Below are 16,807 nucleotides of genomic sequence, written 5' to 3'. Positions count from 1 at the left end.
CTCATGTGCACCAAGCTGCAGCTCACGTGCACCAAGCTGCACAAAGCTGCAGCTCACGTGCACCAAGCTGCAGCTCACGTGCACACAGCTGCAGCCCATGAGCCATGAGAGATTTTTTTTGAGTGATTTTTGTGGGGTTATTAAAATACCTTATTCTGCTCATTACTGCTGTGATAGAGGTGGGGGAGGCACTCTGTGTGCTCTGAGACCCCACCAACTTGTCCTGTGAAGGCAATGGAGACTGGCAGAGGCTCTGGGCAGTTCCTGCAGCAGGAATGGAAACGACGGGTGAGGACACAGTGATAAACTCAGCGGAGTTCAGGGAGCCTCTGGGAGCCGTGTGTGTTGTCAGCCGTGTGGCAGTGAAACTCTGCATCGGAAAACCTCGTATTTGAAGCTGGCAGCACCAATTAGAAAGGTCAGAGTTTCGAGCTATGGAGCATTTAAATCAGGCTATAAAACTTTCTTTTTTTAAAATCAATCTTCTCAAATTCACTTTAAATTAGCAGACTGAACGAGCTAGGCCACACGTATTCTGAAATAACTGACTGTGGAGCTCTTGGTACTGCTAATGCTGGTACTTAGTAATTTGGGGAGTATTGGGGAAGCTCTGGAGGATGAGCAAAGAGCTAATGTGCAAATATTTGGAAAGGGAAGCAGAACAGCCCAGGTAATTACAGACTTGTCAGTCTGTCATCAATCCTCAACAAAATAATAGAGTGGCAGATTCAGGCCTCAATTAATAAAGAATAAAGGAAAGTAATATAATTAATGCCAATCAACATGGGCTGATGGAAAACAAATCTTGTCACACTAACCTGGTATCTTTTTTGATGAGATTACAGGTTTGAATGATAAAGGTAACAATGTTAACAAGATACTTAGACATCTGGGAGGCATTAGGCTTGGAAGCACAAAGTATGTTGAGAAAGTTGAACAATTCAAAATTCAAACCCAAAGTTTGGTGAATTAGTTTGTCACTTTGCCTTCCTAGAGCATGTCATCTTTCTGCCAAAGACAGCATAAAGTGAGTACCAATGAAGTCTGCAGATGATGCAGCAAGTATGACAGTAAGGAAGGAGGTAGAGCTTTGATAGAGATGCAGAGCTTCTCAGATGGCCTGGTAAACTAGTTACAAGTAACAAATACGCATTTTTGGGAACCAATATTGTCTCACTTTCAGGAGCAAAAAAAAAAAAAAAAGAAATCTTACAAGATGCAGAAAAAATCTTGCAGCAAGAAAATCTTACTGCTCAGAGGTGGGGACTCTGGACAGGACCTGTGAAGTGGGAGAAGCACCTGCACTTTAAGGTGGTTGGTGGCTGATGGAGAAGTTCAAAAACACCCATAGCAATATGAACAGAGGACTGGAAAACTCAAAGGGAGAGAGTCCAGAGGACCACTCTGCTTATGTAGCCAAAGCAGGAGAGATTTGATTATATCTGCAAGTGCTTAAATGAAGGACAGAGCCTGCTGAGGGACCCTTCAGTGTGGCAGCTGGTGGGACAGGAGCCTCCAGGTGCTGTCTGACCATGCAGGCTACAAGTAGGGCTTTTACTACTGAGGGTAACGAACCGCAGAATGATTCAGCTAGAGCTGTGGTGAATCCATCGCCACGAGCAGTTTTTAATTCACGTCCCGGTGGTTGTTTTGGAAGCGTCTGCCTGGGCCTGGAGAGGACACGCTGCGTGCCGCGGCCTCGGTCTCCGGACGTGCTGGCGAAACCTGCCCCAGTGTCAACGCTAACGCCTGCTGGCATGGAGCCCCTGGAATAAATTGCTTCCTTTTTAAACCCTTTCCTCCTGTTCCCCTCCTGTGTGTAACAGGATGATCAGTGGAAGCAAAGATGTGGCTGTTACTTTAAAGGATAAATTAGTTTGACTCTTAACTCAATAATTAAAACTGTTATGGCTATGAGCCTGCGGGGATAATGTACTATTATTATAGTCATTTGTTTCAATTAAATGCTTACTGATTTTACAATAGCAGCTGGGCACCTGTGCGAGATAGCTATTACTCTGAACAAGACATCTCAAATTCCAGCAGAAATTTGTCACCGCACTAAAGCGTTTTACATAGACCATGAAAGTTTATTAGGAGCAGTTACAAATCGGGAAGAGGAGGGGTGGTAATTGGGGATATATTTTCTTATCAGCTTCTCTCTCTCTCCCCTGCTCTCTCTCTTTTTTTAAGTAAATCATCTTTAAGCATTTCAGCTGTGGCGACGCGTTTACATTTAAACTTCAATACAGAAAAAAGCCTGCTGGGAAAACTTTGCTTCAAAGCTGTTCAGCAGATAATTTCTCTCCCTGGTTGATTGTGATTGCGAGGGCTTGTTCGCGGGAACAACCCTAAGGAGAGGTAATCCCTGCCGCAGCCGAGCCGTGCCGAGACGCCCGCGAATCACCCTGCCGCGCCGGGGCCGCGCTCCTCTCCCGGGGGCCGCGGGAGCCGCCGCGGAGCGGAGGCAGGACGCGGCTGCCGGGCTGAGCCCGGGCTTCGGTGGGAACTGCGATTTTGCAGAACGGAGCTAAGTGGTTTTTGAACGGCGGCGGCGGCGGCAGCGCCCTGCCTAAGCCCTGTCCTGGAACGAGAGCGTCGGGTCTGCTGGCTGGCGCTGTCCTCGGGAAGAGCTGCCTTTCCTGCTGGATCCGGGGGGGTTGGGGAGACGTTTGACGTGAAACTCCGCTTGACGCCTTCCCAAATATTATCTTTGCTACCAGAGCGTCCAGTCCTCAAATCAGCATCTTTAGCCCGGTTCTAACGGTGTTTTGTGCCGCAGAAGCGTAGACTGCCGTTCGCCCCACAAACAAGGGGCTCGGTGCACCTCAGCCTGTTTGTCTCTCCTTTTGGAGAATTAGCTGGAGCATTTATATGCCTAATATGCATATTCATTTTTTTTTAAAAAAAGAAATTGAAATATTGTGAAAAAGGAAGCTGTCTTTGAGTTAGCACAGCCTTTGGGAATCTGTTAAGTAAGATGCACTTAATTACTTTAGCTATGACTACATCACATCTCGCTCGCGGTTGCTCTGCGGCGCGGAGCATCTTTTCAGTGGAGGCTGCAGAGGCGTCCTTCGGAGACGCGAGGCTCCCGCTCCGGTTACGGCACCTCGCCGCGAGGTTGCCGGTGCACCTGATGCACGTGCTGGGCAGGATCCTGCCGTGGGCGCGGAGACGGGAGGAGGCCGCGCGCGTGGCACCGCAGGGGCGTGGGGCGCCCCGGCGCTCACGGGGACCCCTGGACCCGCTCCGGCCCCCGCCAACGTGATCAAGCACGACGGAAGGCGGGGCGTCGTTTAGTTGTAAATGTGCCTGTGTCCGCTCTTGCGTGCCTTCTCGAGAATGTGCAGCTGGATGCAAACATTGAGCTATTCCCACCTTTCTGCAAAAACTCTGGAATATGGACTGTCCAGTGCAGTCCAGGCACTGCAAGCAATCAATTGCCTGCTCATCCTCCTTTCTAAATTATTTCCAAATTGGTGCAATTAGGCTATTTTGAGCACCTCCAAGGCGCTGCCACCGATGCACCAACCGCTCTCGGGCACTTCGCTTGCCCTCTTTATTCCTCCCTTTTACGGGGACGAGACGGGCCACGATGCTGGTTTCCCTCTGGAGGGTGCAGGATTTAAGCCATCCTTGCAAAATAGTTGGAGGCCCTGGGACTTCCCAGGGGGTCCGAGCAGTGGCTCGCCACCTCCACGCGCTCCTGAAGCTGCTCGTGGCGGGCACGTGCTTTAGGGACCGCGGTATGGCGAGGCCGAGGATGTGCAGCGCTCCTTTTCCGGAGATGCAGCTGTTTTCTAACGCAGGTGTAGGTTTCTAGTGTGGCTGCGGTTCAGGTTGCTGTCAACAGGAGCCTTGTTCCTGGATTCTGCGGGCCCGGTGTCGGGTTTTTCCTCCAAATTTTCATAAGAATTGGTGGCACGTGTCCCATATCCATAATTGCACTGCTGGACTTGTTCTGCTCGGCTGCGTAATGCACTTTAAGGAAAATGTATGATTACGTATTTAATGGATAAACGGAGCCGTTGTGGTCTATTGGCCACATAATAAAAGATTTCTTTAAAAAACTGTCTTAATATAGTATTTGCCCAAGAGGCTGCCATGGCTGCAAATGCAAATGAGCTACTTTTAAAAAAAAAATTAAACCATGTTTCCGAGCCTTCTCTGTTTATGAAACGGCCATCTCATAAACTTTGTCTTCATTTAAATTTAAAATAAGGACAATAAATTATGCTTCTCCTTAGCAGCTGGCAGATCAGCTTTTGCGTTGAAAGGTCTGGATTAAACCAACAAAAGCTGAGGCAGATTTCCCCTCCGCATGGTAACGACTTGGGCATGTGCCTGTTCTAAAGAGCGCTCAGGTGCATATAGCCCATATTTAAATACCTTGCGGAGGTTGTGCTGTCCTGTGGGGCTTTTCTGGGCAATGATTGTCCATCCTGGAGGTCGTGGTGCCCAAGGCAGAGCTCGTTCCCCGTACCCTGAGTTGCTGTTGAATGAGGTCTTGGGAGGCGGAGGGTAGGGGACAGCGAGTCCGCAGCGGGGTCCTGGCCGTGCGGGAAGGAGGAAAGCCCAGACCCCTCCAGTGAGGGGCCCGTTAAACTTTCCACCTTTTTCTGAGCTAAAAGCAGCACGTTTCCTTGGTGCCACGATGGAGCTAAAGCCAACCCTGTGCTCGTTGTAACATGGCATTTTTTTTGCAGCCCTGCGAGCTGAGGACAGCAGCTCTGCACGGCCCCAAAGCCAGCCTCAAACTCCTGAGGCCGCTCAAATGTGAGATGTACTTTTCTTCATGCAAGTTATATCCCAGCACTTAGTAATTAATACAGAAAGGGGACCGATCTGGTAAAATCTGCTCCCTTAACACGTATTCCTCTACTCACGGAGGATCTGCCGGTACGAGCAGAACATGCTTTCTGATGTTGTGGTAAAGCTCTTGATTCCTGACCTGCAGCAGTAAATCTGTTTTTTGCATTTGGATTTATTTCCTCTGAAGCCTACTGAGCCCGAGCAGATCTGCCCTGGGTTTCTCACTGTGTGTGTGCTGCTAATGGAGCTGGCAAGCTTCCCCTGTTAATGAGAGATTGCACCTCACTGGGCTTATTGGAAGTGAAGATTGTTAATAAATAAAGCCTGGGTCTTTAAACTCGTGTTAACATTAATCAGATTAATGCAGAAAGCAAAAAGTCTGGAAAATGTTTAAGACAGGGTTTGATTTCCCTCCTGCTGGCTTCTTCTGTGGCCACATCAGATTGCACATAAGTATCCAGCTTAAGTCTGCCCTGAAAGTCAGGAGGGAGCTGGCACGCCGGGCTGACAGCCACGTGGGGACGAGCTCGCTTGTGCCGGGGAAGGGCAGGAGCAGGGATTGACAGGGAAATCCCGCTTGGGTTTCCTCCAGGAAAGGCGGCGGGGCTTGGCTGATCTTTGGGGGCACCTCCGCACGCCATCCCCGCGGCCGAGCTATACACGCTGGCCAGGATGCACGGGAATTTGCAGCCCATGAGATTTTCTTATGTTGTCTAGTGGAGCATTGTTCATTTCTTATTAGCTGTGTGTATATATATATTTCATTTTCCTTTTGAATCTTTCAAGATCGTTAGGCTCAGCAATCCTGGGAAGCAGTGCTTGTGCTGGTTAGGTGTGCGTTACTCGCCTAGCCCCTTGGCGGTGGGATGAGTTGCCTTTTGGGTTTATTAGATGTCCCCTCACTCTTGTAGGCTGGGAACAAATAAGTAACTATTGGAAACTTTTTGTGAAAACTTCATTTTTTGTGGACAACTCTGCCATGCAGCCTCTTCTCTCAGCTCCACATGCACATGCGCACACATGCATCACTTCTGTTCTCTGCTCGCATTTGGAGATCTTAACAGGCAGCCAACAATTTTCATTACTCATGTCTGGCCATTTTTTTCTGCTACGTTCATTCTGAGGGGGGATCAGAACTGACTGAGTTTAGAAGAATTATCTCCAGAAAAAATTGTAAGTAAGTAGTTACTGTGGCCAGCGGAAGACAGAGAGGGACTTTTCCACCTGGGCTGTGTGGGATCTGTCTTGGGAAATGCTTTGACCCTTGCTGACTCTGCGCCTCGGAGAAGTAGAGGCCTTCTGATTCGACGGTGATGATACAGCTTTGGTCAGGAGTTGTGCGAGGACCGGAATAAGGGCGCTTGCTTCCAGCTCCTGAGCTAGAACCTGAATAAATATTTTTGCTGTTTGTTGTGAATTCTATAAAATACGGAGAGGACCATTGCGTGTTCCACCCGCTGACGATGAGCCCCCAGGTCTTGGTTGTGCCCTGGAGCCTCCACCCGCTTCTTCTGCGTCTGCTGCTTTTGCCTTTTGGATTAACCCCCGCGGCGCGGCGCAGCACGAGTGCCCGGACAGACAGCGGTGTGGATAGCACGGGAGGATTGCTGCTGCCGGGACGCCTTCCCCAAACGCACCTTTCTGTATTTCCAAGCATGGTTTAGCACCTCTCTAATCCCTCCGCCTCTGGCGGGACAGCAGCAGGGAGCAGAGCTGCCGGGGAGGTGTTACTCATTCCTTGCTCTTGTCTGGTTTGGAAGGGGGCAAAAAGGTGTCTTTCCTCTGCCAGCGCTCTAGAATAACTTTAAATCAGTTGTTAAGAGTTCATCGTAAAGTGATTTGACAGTACGATACGTAAATACATTTTTTGAATTAAAAAGTGATATTCTCCCAACTCAGATCCAAGAGATGGTCCACTCGGACGCCACTTCCTATGATTCGAACCGTCAAGTGCCCCTGATCAATCGACCAGGGATGTTGGCCGGGCCCATGAGCGCGCTCAGCCAGTCTCAGCTGATTTCGCAGATGGGGATGCGCAGCGGTGTTACCCACGGCTCACCATCGCCCCCGGGAAGCAAGTCTGCTACACCATCTCCCTCCAGCTCGACTCAGGAAGAGGAGACAGAGTCACATTATAAGGTACGTGCAGTCATGCCTGTTTTAACAGACAGTAAGAGATTTGGCAAATGCTGGGTTTTAGTGAGCGAGACCTGGCACCAGTAGGAGCACAGATTTTTTTTTTTTTTTTTTTTTTTGTCTTTCTTTCATGTGTTTATAGAAAGAGACTTCCCAGAGAATGGGGAGATTGGTTTGCAAACCCAGGACAAGGACAAGCGTGGCAGGTTAGCGCATCCCATCAGACCTTGCTGTGCTTGGGTTGTGCATTCGGCAAGTGTGGCAGTGAAAACCTGACACTGAAGAGTTTTTTTTTTTTTCCCTACCCAAAAAGTTTTACCTTTCTTTCTGCAGTTTGCCAGCTACACCAAGCTGCAGAGTTTCCTGCATTGCGGCCTTTGACGAGAAATACCAGGCTCAATATTGAGGTTATTCCCCACTGCAGATTTTCAGATGCAAAATTAGATTTCTGGTGGCAGGTAGAGAGAGACCAAAAAAGAGAAAGAAAATAAACAGAGGTGGGATTTAAGCAAGCTCACAGACTGTGGCAGATTAAAATAATCATAAGCAACAGAGGAACAGAGTTTTCAGCCTTTTAGGTTGCCTGGGTGGTGTTTTAATTAGAGATTAGTACCTATCATAGGTAGTAAGCAGTGTGTTAGGGATGCAGACTCTACCTACACAACTGTTGCTGAGCATGGTATCAAGAAGCCCACCACGACCATGCATGAGCACTTTAGGTGCCAGAAGCAATCTAGTGGCAGCTGGATGGAGCTCTATATGAGCTGCCCAAAGTGGGGCTCAGCAGTAGGGTAGTAGCCCGCACTGAGCTCCTAGCTGTCAGCACTACATTCAGACCAGGGTTGGAGCTAGCTAGGGTAAAGCTGACCTGAGAGGATTTTTTAGGGGATTGTGGAGCAGGAGGGTTGGTCTAAGGCTTCCGGGACATCTTGGTCACCCCACATCTTTCTCAAAATGTACCAATGAAACAAACTCCTATGCTGTTGTCCATGAGTCCTCCATCTGTTATTTGTGGAGGACAACTTGCAGCAATCACGAGACTTCTACCTCAGCCACTTGCGGATCTTTGTCCACAAGCTCCCTGCGTTCCCTGGAGGGTTTTGATAAAAGCCTTTTGTGGACAACTTTCTTCAGGAAGGTGCTGCTCTAAGGATGATGCCAGAAATAGTGATGGTGTAACCTTGTCCCCTAAGAATATCGGATTGTGACAGGATCTGAGGAGAGAACCAGATTAGCAAGCAGTGCAGAGACAGGAGAAGCAGGAAAATACTAGGAGTGAGCACAAACAGCAAATGCTTTTGCATCGAAAATCAGGCAGATTTTTCACATCATTCTTGCAGATTTTCGTCCACTGGCGGTTTTCACTTCAGATCACCACATTTTAAAGTAGAATGCACATGTGGATGCAAAAACTGAGCTTCACTAGAATTAAATCATAGAATCATAGAGTGGTAAGGTTGGAAGGGACCTCTGGAGATCACATAGTCCACCCCTCAGTGTAGCTCATACGGAGATTGAACCCGCAACCTTGGCATTAGCAGCACCATGCTCTAACCAATTGAGCTAAACCCAAATTGTAAAAAGAAGTGGTTAAAACTAACTGGAGTTTCTCAATCCCTCCAGTGCCATGTGTAGAGAGTGCTGGGGATGCTGCGGACGGGCTGTGGGCTGTACAGCTGGCCGCAGTCACGCAGCTCCCTCTGTCATCACACAGTGCAAGGGTTACGGAGGAAAGCAGCAATTACCTTGGAGTGAAAATCTTCCATGTCAGAGTTCTCAGCTTAGTTTCACACCAGGTTCTTTCGTTCTGCCTCGTGGAGTGTCACAGAGGCTTTCCGCCTGGCGCTGCGGCGCCGCAGGAGTCACGAGGGAGAATGCGGCTTTGCCGGTTAGCTTTACGTTCCCGTTGAGTCAGTGATGCACGCTGGGGTAGGAAGAATTTGGAGAGGTCCAAATTATAACAAGTTGCAGAGATCTGTATTTTTTTCTGATCCTAAACATATGCCTGCTCATTTTTCTGCCCTGTAAACTCTGCAGCAAGTTAGGTGACGCAAGAGTGATGTATTTGATGGAAGAAGGTGACCATAAGTGTAAAGAAAGCACCAGCATCGTTGTGTGCCCTACAGGTTTCTGTTTGCTTTCTCTATATACACAGCTGTTGGAAACATTCAAAGGGACCCATCGGTCATTTTTTGTATGGCCATTAATGACCTTTGTACAACAAGTTGTGAAAGCAGTGTCTAATGAGCAGAAATTAATCTTGGGTCCAAGACAGTTGCACATGAAAGAAATGGGTCTGATGCCAAGGGGAGCCTGTCATCTTAGGAGGCCTCTAAGCCTCACTGGTGCATTTGCATGTTCATCGTACCAGTGTATCTGTGTATCCATGCATACAGGCATAGCAGGGAGTTTATAGCCCAGGAGTTTAGATCATGGCTGGATTAGAGGTATCTCTCCATCTTTATAAAAATCATAGTGTCCTCAAGGTTCCTGCCCTTCAGGGGTCTCGTATCCACTGTGAAAGCACCATGCATCCTGTCTATAAGATCATAGCTGCACTCTGTGAATTCGCCCCATCTACATCTGGTGTCACACCTAGATTTTGCTGCCTCTCCAGTGATGGGGGGTTGGCAGACCAGGTACCCAGAAGGACTGGTGGCCACATGCTTCCACAAGCTGCAGGAGCATTCATTGTCAGTTTGAAGAGGGCTCACCCCTTGGGAAACACCTTTGCTCTGGGAGAGGAAGGCGCTGGATTGCTGGGAGTGGGATCCAGCATAGCATGTACCTCTGGATCCATCCTGACCTTCTTGGACCGTCTGGCCAGAAGCAGCAGCTCTGGATGGGGCAAGATCTTTCTACCTCATGGGGTGGTAAGCACTATCTGGCTCCATGTTGCCAAGGCACAACAATTCCTTCACAGGGCTAACTTTTCCCCTAGTATCTATGGAAAAAGTCACAAGAAAAGGTGGAAGAGAGTGGTAGCCAAGGACAACTGTGTTCTTTTAAAGAGCTTTGTTGCATCCTTTGAGTTGGAGTAAGGGATTGGATGAGCCCAGAAGTTTTTTCCACATTCTTCCACTGCTTCCTTCCCTGTATTTAGCACTGGTTAAAGACCAGCCTGAATGGTTTATGCTGTTTAAGCGTGCTGTTCAGTCCATGGACGGGCTACTTAGTTCATACCATGCTGCATTGCACCTACTTGCCCCAGGAAAACACAGCACAGTGCTGATTAGCTCTGCTCTCCCCCTGGCCTGGGGCACAAAAGCTGGCAGCTCTGTGCACCCGTCGTCTCTTCTGTATCCGCACAGTGGCATTCACATTTGGGTGCTGCCTAAACAGGACTCACTGCAAAAGTGTGTGTGTGTGGGGGGGGGGGGTCTGTTCTGGCATTGCAGGCTCTTGTCAGCTCCTTCTCTGGCTCAAAGAGAACAGGATCCCCCACAGCAGTTAAGTGAATCAAACAGGATTATGATTAGTTAAAATAGCATCTCACTTGCTAATAGACTGAAGCCCAGTTAAGAGTTTTTTTTTTCTCCTAATAAGGTGGCCTTTCACCTCAAGGCCTCCGATTCAAGCCCAATTGGGCAATTTTAAATTAAATGTAATTTTTGTGGTCTCTGTGCTCATTTACTAATGGTCACTGTCTGTTTGACAAATGTCACTGCACCAGTACTGGACTTAATGACCAGTCGACAGTGGCTGAATGGAGAACATTAGCTCTGCTGTCCTTTCCTCCTCGTGCCTGGCCTGTGCTAGCCAAAATGAATCCTGCTAAATCGCGGAGCTTCCAGGCGCTCTGGTGCTCGCAATCAAATCAGCGAATCTGTCAGGACAAAGGTCTTCTGCTCCCACACTGACTCTCTCAATGTGTTGAGAGCTGGTCAGTTTTAAATATATATACACATGCATAAATGTATTTAACTTTTACTGATAGAATAGGCAACTTTCTAAGCAATATAATTAGCATCCACCTGGTAGAGCAGGAGCTCCTTAAGCAATATAATCACTAAGCAAGGTGGTGTCTGAGCACAGTGGGGTTTGGCAAGCAGAGACGCTGGCAACGTCATTTGCCTTCGAGGAACTAGGAATCCAGATTGCAGTGGCCAGTTGGTAGCTGATGGTTTTATCCTCTGCTGTGCTTCATCCCTGGTGTATTTAGGCTTTTCTCCCATACAAAATAAGGGTAAGGGTACTTCTGCGTGTTGTAAGCTGCCACTGACCACAGATAGTGCTTTGAGAGCTTTGGTGCATGTTCAAGTACTGTTCAGGGGTCTTTTCCTTCACACCTCTTCACATACGGGCTCGTGTAGTCTCATATTTTCGGTACGCCGCCTGCGGTGTCCTGGCAGAGCCCGAGCTCTTCATTCCACGCTACCTTCACTGGAAACACTTCTGTTTTCCACTTTATCTTAGTTCCCAGCCCAGGGGCAGCGGCTTCTGCTGAGCAGCCCTGGCCATAAGCCGAGACCACCCCTGTCTGTGCCATCCCTCGCTTCAGCCGTCCGCACGATGCCGAGCGCAGATGCAGCCGTGTCGAGTCATTCAGAGGTGTCGTAATGAGTGAACAGGGCATGCAAAGTACTTAGTGGATGAGATACTGAAAATATTTTAATTCCTGCATCCCTGCTGATAGGTGAAACAGCTTCTGTCTCTCATTTGCGTGGCCCCGGTTGAGCGGCCAACACCTGTGTTGCTGCAGTGCTGCTTTGCCTTGTGATCCTCCTGCCTGCGGATGGGGCCAGAGACACTGGTCCAGGGAGGAGAGTCAGGAGGAGCTTGCACAGGGGATTATAACTCCGGAGAGCTGGAAATCAGAAATGTGCAGAAGCAGAGTTTGGGAAAATTCATAGCCTGCTAAAAGGCTTTCTCTGGGAAGTAAAATATTTGGAGAGATCCTGAAAGAGGATAAGGGGGTTGCGAGCTTGTGCTGTGGGGCAGAGGCAGGGAAGGGGCAGAGGCGCTGCAGGATAAGCGTGCTGGAGAGGCCCATGCAGGGCTGAGCCCTCCAAAGCAGAGGCAGCATGTGTGCCGCGAGGGCAGGGGGGAGGCAGGCGGATCCCAGGGCTGTGCAACCCGGGTCTCCCCGGGCACCGAAAAGGGGAGCTTCAGGGCGCAGCTGGAAGGCAGCAGAATGCAAAGAGGCCCCGGGGCTGCCAGGCGGTGAGCAGGCATGGGGCAACGGGCTCGAAACCTGCCGGTGGGCAGCAGCAGCTGGCCGCAGGCTGCGCGGCAAGGAAGGTGCTACCCTGCCGGGGGCTTTATCCAGCCTAAGTGCAGCGAATTCAGTGAAAAGCAGTGGGCTGCCCATAAGGATCAGGCCAGCGGGGTGGGCACGGAGGGCAGGAGTGGAAGGAGGCGAGACGAGCACTGGTGCAGTGAGGAATGTGCTGGGAAAAGGGCTGGGAAAAGCGGAGTGCTCTCCTGGTGTGTAGACATGGCTCCTCTCAGCCTGTCCATCCTTTGGGAACCCACCAGCACTTTGTGCGTGGTACTGGAGGCTCCCTGGGGGAGAAGAGCAAGTCCTCTTCCATCCGTGTCCTGTCCCATCTTTTCTACTAACATGCTCCAGGAGGGTCTTGCATCAGGCTGCTCTGACCTGACCATTAAGGGGCTCCTCTTGGTTTTACAGGTTACTGGAGAGAAAAGACCATCAACAGACTTGGGCAAAAAGCCCAAAAGCCAAAAGAAGAAGAAAAAGAAGGATCCCAATGAGCCCCAGAAGCCCGTGTCAGCGTATGCCCTGTTTTTCAGAGACACGCAAGCAGCTATCAAAGGGCAAAACCCAAACGCTACCTTTGGAGATGTATCAAAAATTGTCGCATCCATGTGGGACAGTTTGGGAGAAGAACAAAAACAAGTGAGTTACCGATATCAATTTTCTTTTCATTTGCAGAAATGTATTTTTCTATGATGCGGAGGGCCAGAATTTCCCGCAGCACATCAAGAATATAGCCAGGGGTTTAAGCATATGCACGGAAATGGAGGCTGTTTTCAGGAGTAGTGCTGAAGTGCCTGCTGACTCCTGAAGCAGTGCTTGAGTGCTTTGCATGCACAGCTCCCCGTCCCCGATTCTGCACCGTAGTTATGTGACTTGGCGCTCGGACACTTCCAGCAGGATGAAGTTTCCCTTGCACGCAGATCTCGGGTCCTGGTGTCAGTGCCTGCTGAGTGACTCTTACCATGCAGAGCTGCTGCAGTGAATCAGAGCAGGGCTTCAATGAGCTTGTCCTGGAAAGCTTATTGCTTGCTGCAGGCCACTAAATATTTGCAATCAGAGTCCTTGTGATTTCCAGCAGCAAAAGGACAGGCCTGCATCCCGGCTGGCTGAGCCCAGCGTGTCCGTCCTGCAGCACAGCTCCGTCCTGCCGCGGTGTGCGGACGGTCGCCACTCCAGGGGCGTGCTGGGCTCCGGCCGATCGGCCAGCTGTCGCACGCTGGAGCCTCTCTGGTGCAGTTTGCCTTAGCACAGGATTTGCAGGGATCTTGATCACTCTGCGTGCTATCCTTAGCTACCCAAACCTCCTCCGAGGTGGCAGTAAGCTGATGCAGGTCTCGCTCCCGGACCAGTCAGGCGTGGGTCTCTAGGAGTCCTGGCTCTTGGCCCGTCCCCGGGAGGATGCACTTAGTTTGCTTTGCCTCTGGCCTTTTTAGGACAATCCCTGTAGTTCCATGAGGGAGACTGAGCTCTTCTGACAACTAATTATTCTTGATAAGAACATATTTCTTAAAAGCATTGCTAGTCTTTCCTTGGCATGGGCTTTTTGTATCCTTAGATGGAAGATGACTTTGTGTTTGCTTATTTGCTTGCAAGAAGGGACTATAAACTGCTAAAAACTATTAACTCTCTGCATCACTGGCCTGAGATCTAATGTTAAGGCTTTAAAAGCTTAGGAAGAAGATTTTTGAAACAGTCTCACAGGCGAAACCTTCCTGCCCCGTAGCTGTCAACGGCTTTCAGTCTGGTTCACGTGGAGACTTTTAGGTTCTGGTTTAACTGTTCTTGTGGGTTGTTACAAAAGCCTGTAATTGCTTGTTGCCTATAGAGAAAACCCGAGGGAACACTGTACGTAGCAAGTATGTCTTTTTATCAGGCAGAGGTAGATCTGACATAGTCTGCGATGAGTCTCCAAACCCAAACATGCTTAAATTGATGATCCTCCCATAAACACCGAGCCCTTCTTTTAAAGCCGGGCTGACAACTTCGGGTTTGCACCATCTCTCACTGGGTATCTGCAGCCAGGATTTGAGGAGGGAGCAGTAGGGAGGAAAAATATCGCTGAACTGGAAGCCATGCTAAGAAATCGCCTTGCTTTCCATCCTGCTCCAATTTGGGCATAAGAGCAGGGGGGGTGTGGGAGGCGATATGCCGGGAGGAAAGCCTTCTCGCTGATCCGTTCTGACTCTCCATACAGTGCAAAGTGTCGCTTTGAAGTTTTCTCAATAGTTCCTTTTCCTTCTCTGCACCATTTCCACTTCTCCTGCTCTGCTTTCTGCAAGCCCTCAGCAGCCCTGTTGCCATCAGCACCCACCTGAGTCTTTTCCTCCTTCTTTTTTCCTGCATTTTGCAAAAAACCCTTTGAATCGCTGGAGGATTAAACAGGAATATCATGTGCTGAAGAAGGGAAGAACATCTCCTTGGGCAGCAGGTCTGCCCCAGTCCTGCTCGGTAGGGACAGGAACCGGTGCTGGGTATTGATGCGAGCTGTGGCGTAACAACCCAAACCGCCTGGAGGTACACAAGCAGGGAAGAATCTCTGCAGGCTTTTATTTACCTCTTTTCCCCGCTTTCATCCTTCCCAACATCTCCGTCTGTCTCTGTAGAAATGTCTCTGTAGGTTGGGTGCTGAACTCTAGTTGAAAATGTGGCTTATGTAATGGAACTGCCGGTCCAACCCTGACTCAGCATAGTGCAAATGCTTGGCTCTTAATTAACAGCATAGATTAAATCAGTCCGTTTATCTTCCCTCCTAACTCTCCCTTCTTTCTTTCATGAGATAGTAGCAGCCTTGCTGTCTCTTTACACGTGCTTTATAAGTGGCTCCGTTTCTCCTTCTGTAATTGATTTAATTAAGCCATTTGTTCCTTGTCTGAATGCTTAAATATTAACTTCCTGGCTTTGTCTCCATCTGTATAGTTTTCTCCTCCCGCAGCTCCCTCCCTCCCTGGGACTCTGGCTGGAGGGGCACTATTTATCTTTGGCTCTGGGACTGTATTGCCGGTTTGTGTGATGAGGCACGTTCACTCTTGAAGGGTTTGGCTGGGTGATAGTTTATTTAGTCCTTGTTTGCTTTCTACTGCCCCAGCTGCCAGCATCCCCAGTCAGCTTTGTTTAGATTCATAAGCCAATACAATGGGGGGGTGGGGAAACACATTAAATTAAGAAAATATTTTTAATACATGAAAACACCTTGCCATCTAGGACGTGCAGCAGATCCTTTCTCCCAAGGATTTGGGGCTGCAATGCATGCATTCATCATTAATGCAAGCACTCCTCGCTAGGCGCTCTTCTGGCACGTCTCAGGGGGAAGGTGCCTGAGGAAGACAGCTACACCGTGGTGTAGGAACCAGCCAAGATGCACCTGGAAGCTAGGAGTCTGGATTCCCAGCACTTGCTGGACCAGGCCATCATTCAGTTCATCATCCGACAGGACTTTTCTGGACAGAAATGGGAGAGTCCCTTCGAGTGGGAAACGGAAGGACTCCAGCCGATGTTCTGCTCTTAGCTGCAGTAACAACCACATTTTGAATATCTTTGTTGAGAGGCTCCTGTAACTCTACATATCGTCATCCTGAATGCAGATGAAGTCTGAGGAGGAAGTGCTGGCAGTCCAAAGCGTGAGGAGGCAGACTCAGCAGCAGAGGACAGTGCAGAAGGCAAGCGGTGGAAAGCATGCGTGGCAGAGCAGGCATGCAGGAAGCCAAATCTGGATGTTCGTACTCAGTTTACCCCAGGTTTTAGTTCAAGAAAGCCTCCCCTCGTCGTAGCATGAGAAAAGAGAATGAGGCTGAGGCTAGAGTACAAGGCGTGATGCCTGTTGCTGGGTTGCAGTCCAGACGTGGATCGCTCGCATGCTGGTTATTCAGGGAGGTGGCAGGGACCTGTCTGGAGGATTGCCTCCCTGGACCGCTGATTTGTGGACCGCAGTGCCAGCGCACCGTTACTAAGCTGCTGTTTATGTCCCTGCAGCATCTGCTTTTCAGGACGAGGTAACACCCAGGGCCTTCTTCCCCAGCTGCTCTGACCTGGTGCAACTCAGAGGAGACTTACAAACCTTATTTTTCACTTTCCAGTGGCCGTAGTATCCCCTCAGCCCCAGATACATTTAAGTCAGGGAAGATGGCAAGAGGGGAGCAACCACGGAAGGGCTTGAAGAAAGCTGGCAAATCAAATGTAGTCGACCTCAGCCAAGCTACCACTGACTTGCGATCTTCTCACGCGTGTCCTTGGCTTCCCTGCATGTGCCCTGCCATGTTGCAGCCCTATCGATCCATCCACCCCGCTCCGGATGTCAGGCAGGGCGTCAAGGGGCACGGTGGCGCCGTGCCGGTCGGGCTGACGGACAGCGGGCATTCGTCCGAGGGGCGCCGCGCCGAGCGTTTCTGCAAAGCCCAGGTACCCCGGGCCAGCCTGCGGAGGGTTAATCCTCTGCCATTTGTGCTGCTAATGATTATACGCACTGTAATATCCATGCTGCAGCTATTTATTTGCCATTGAACAGGTGCCACTGCTCCCACAAAGCAAATTTGCTTTCTCCTCCCGATGAAACAAGCAAAATAAAGGTTGTGCACGTCCCATTTCAGATATGTTTTTTTCCCAGCGCGCTAGCTGAAAGACAAACACCGAATGGGAACC

The 16,807-nt window shown here is 49.6% G+C and overlaps 1 protein-coding gene across 2 annotated transcripts in view; it reads left to right on the top strand.

Moving 5' to 3' along the window:
* The window catches only part of TOX2 (TOX high mobility group box family member 2), a 150,918-nt gene that overhangs the window by 110,825 nt on the left and 23,286 nt on the right, over positions 1–16,807 (top strand). For both annotated transcript variants that reach the window (XM_062589218.1, XM_062589219.1), the window contains exons 4-5: positions 6,715–6,954; positions 12,584–12,811. In XM_062589218.1, coding sequence (XP_062445202.1) covers positions 6,715–6,954; positions 12,584–12,811 — 468 coding nt within the window. The remainder of the gene's footprint in view (positions 1–6,714; positions 6,955–12,583; positions 12,812–16,807) is intronic.

This window comes from Rhea pennata, chromosome 16 (assembly GCF_028389875.1).
Source record: "Rhea pennata isolate bPtePen1 chromosome 16, bPtePen1.pri, whole genome shotgun sequence".
In the NCBI taxonomy this organism is placed as follows: Eukaryota; Metazoa; Chordata; class Aves; order Rheiformes; family Rheidae; genus Rhea; species Rhea pennata.
Note: the sequence above shows the minus strand (reverse complement) of the source record. Positions and strands in the feature narration are given on the sequence as shown.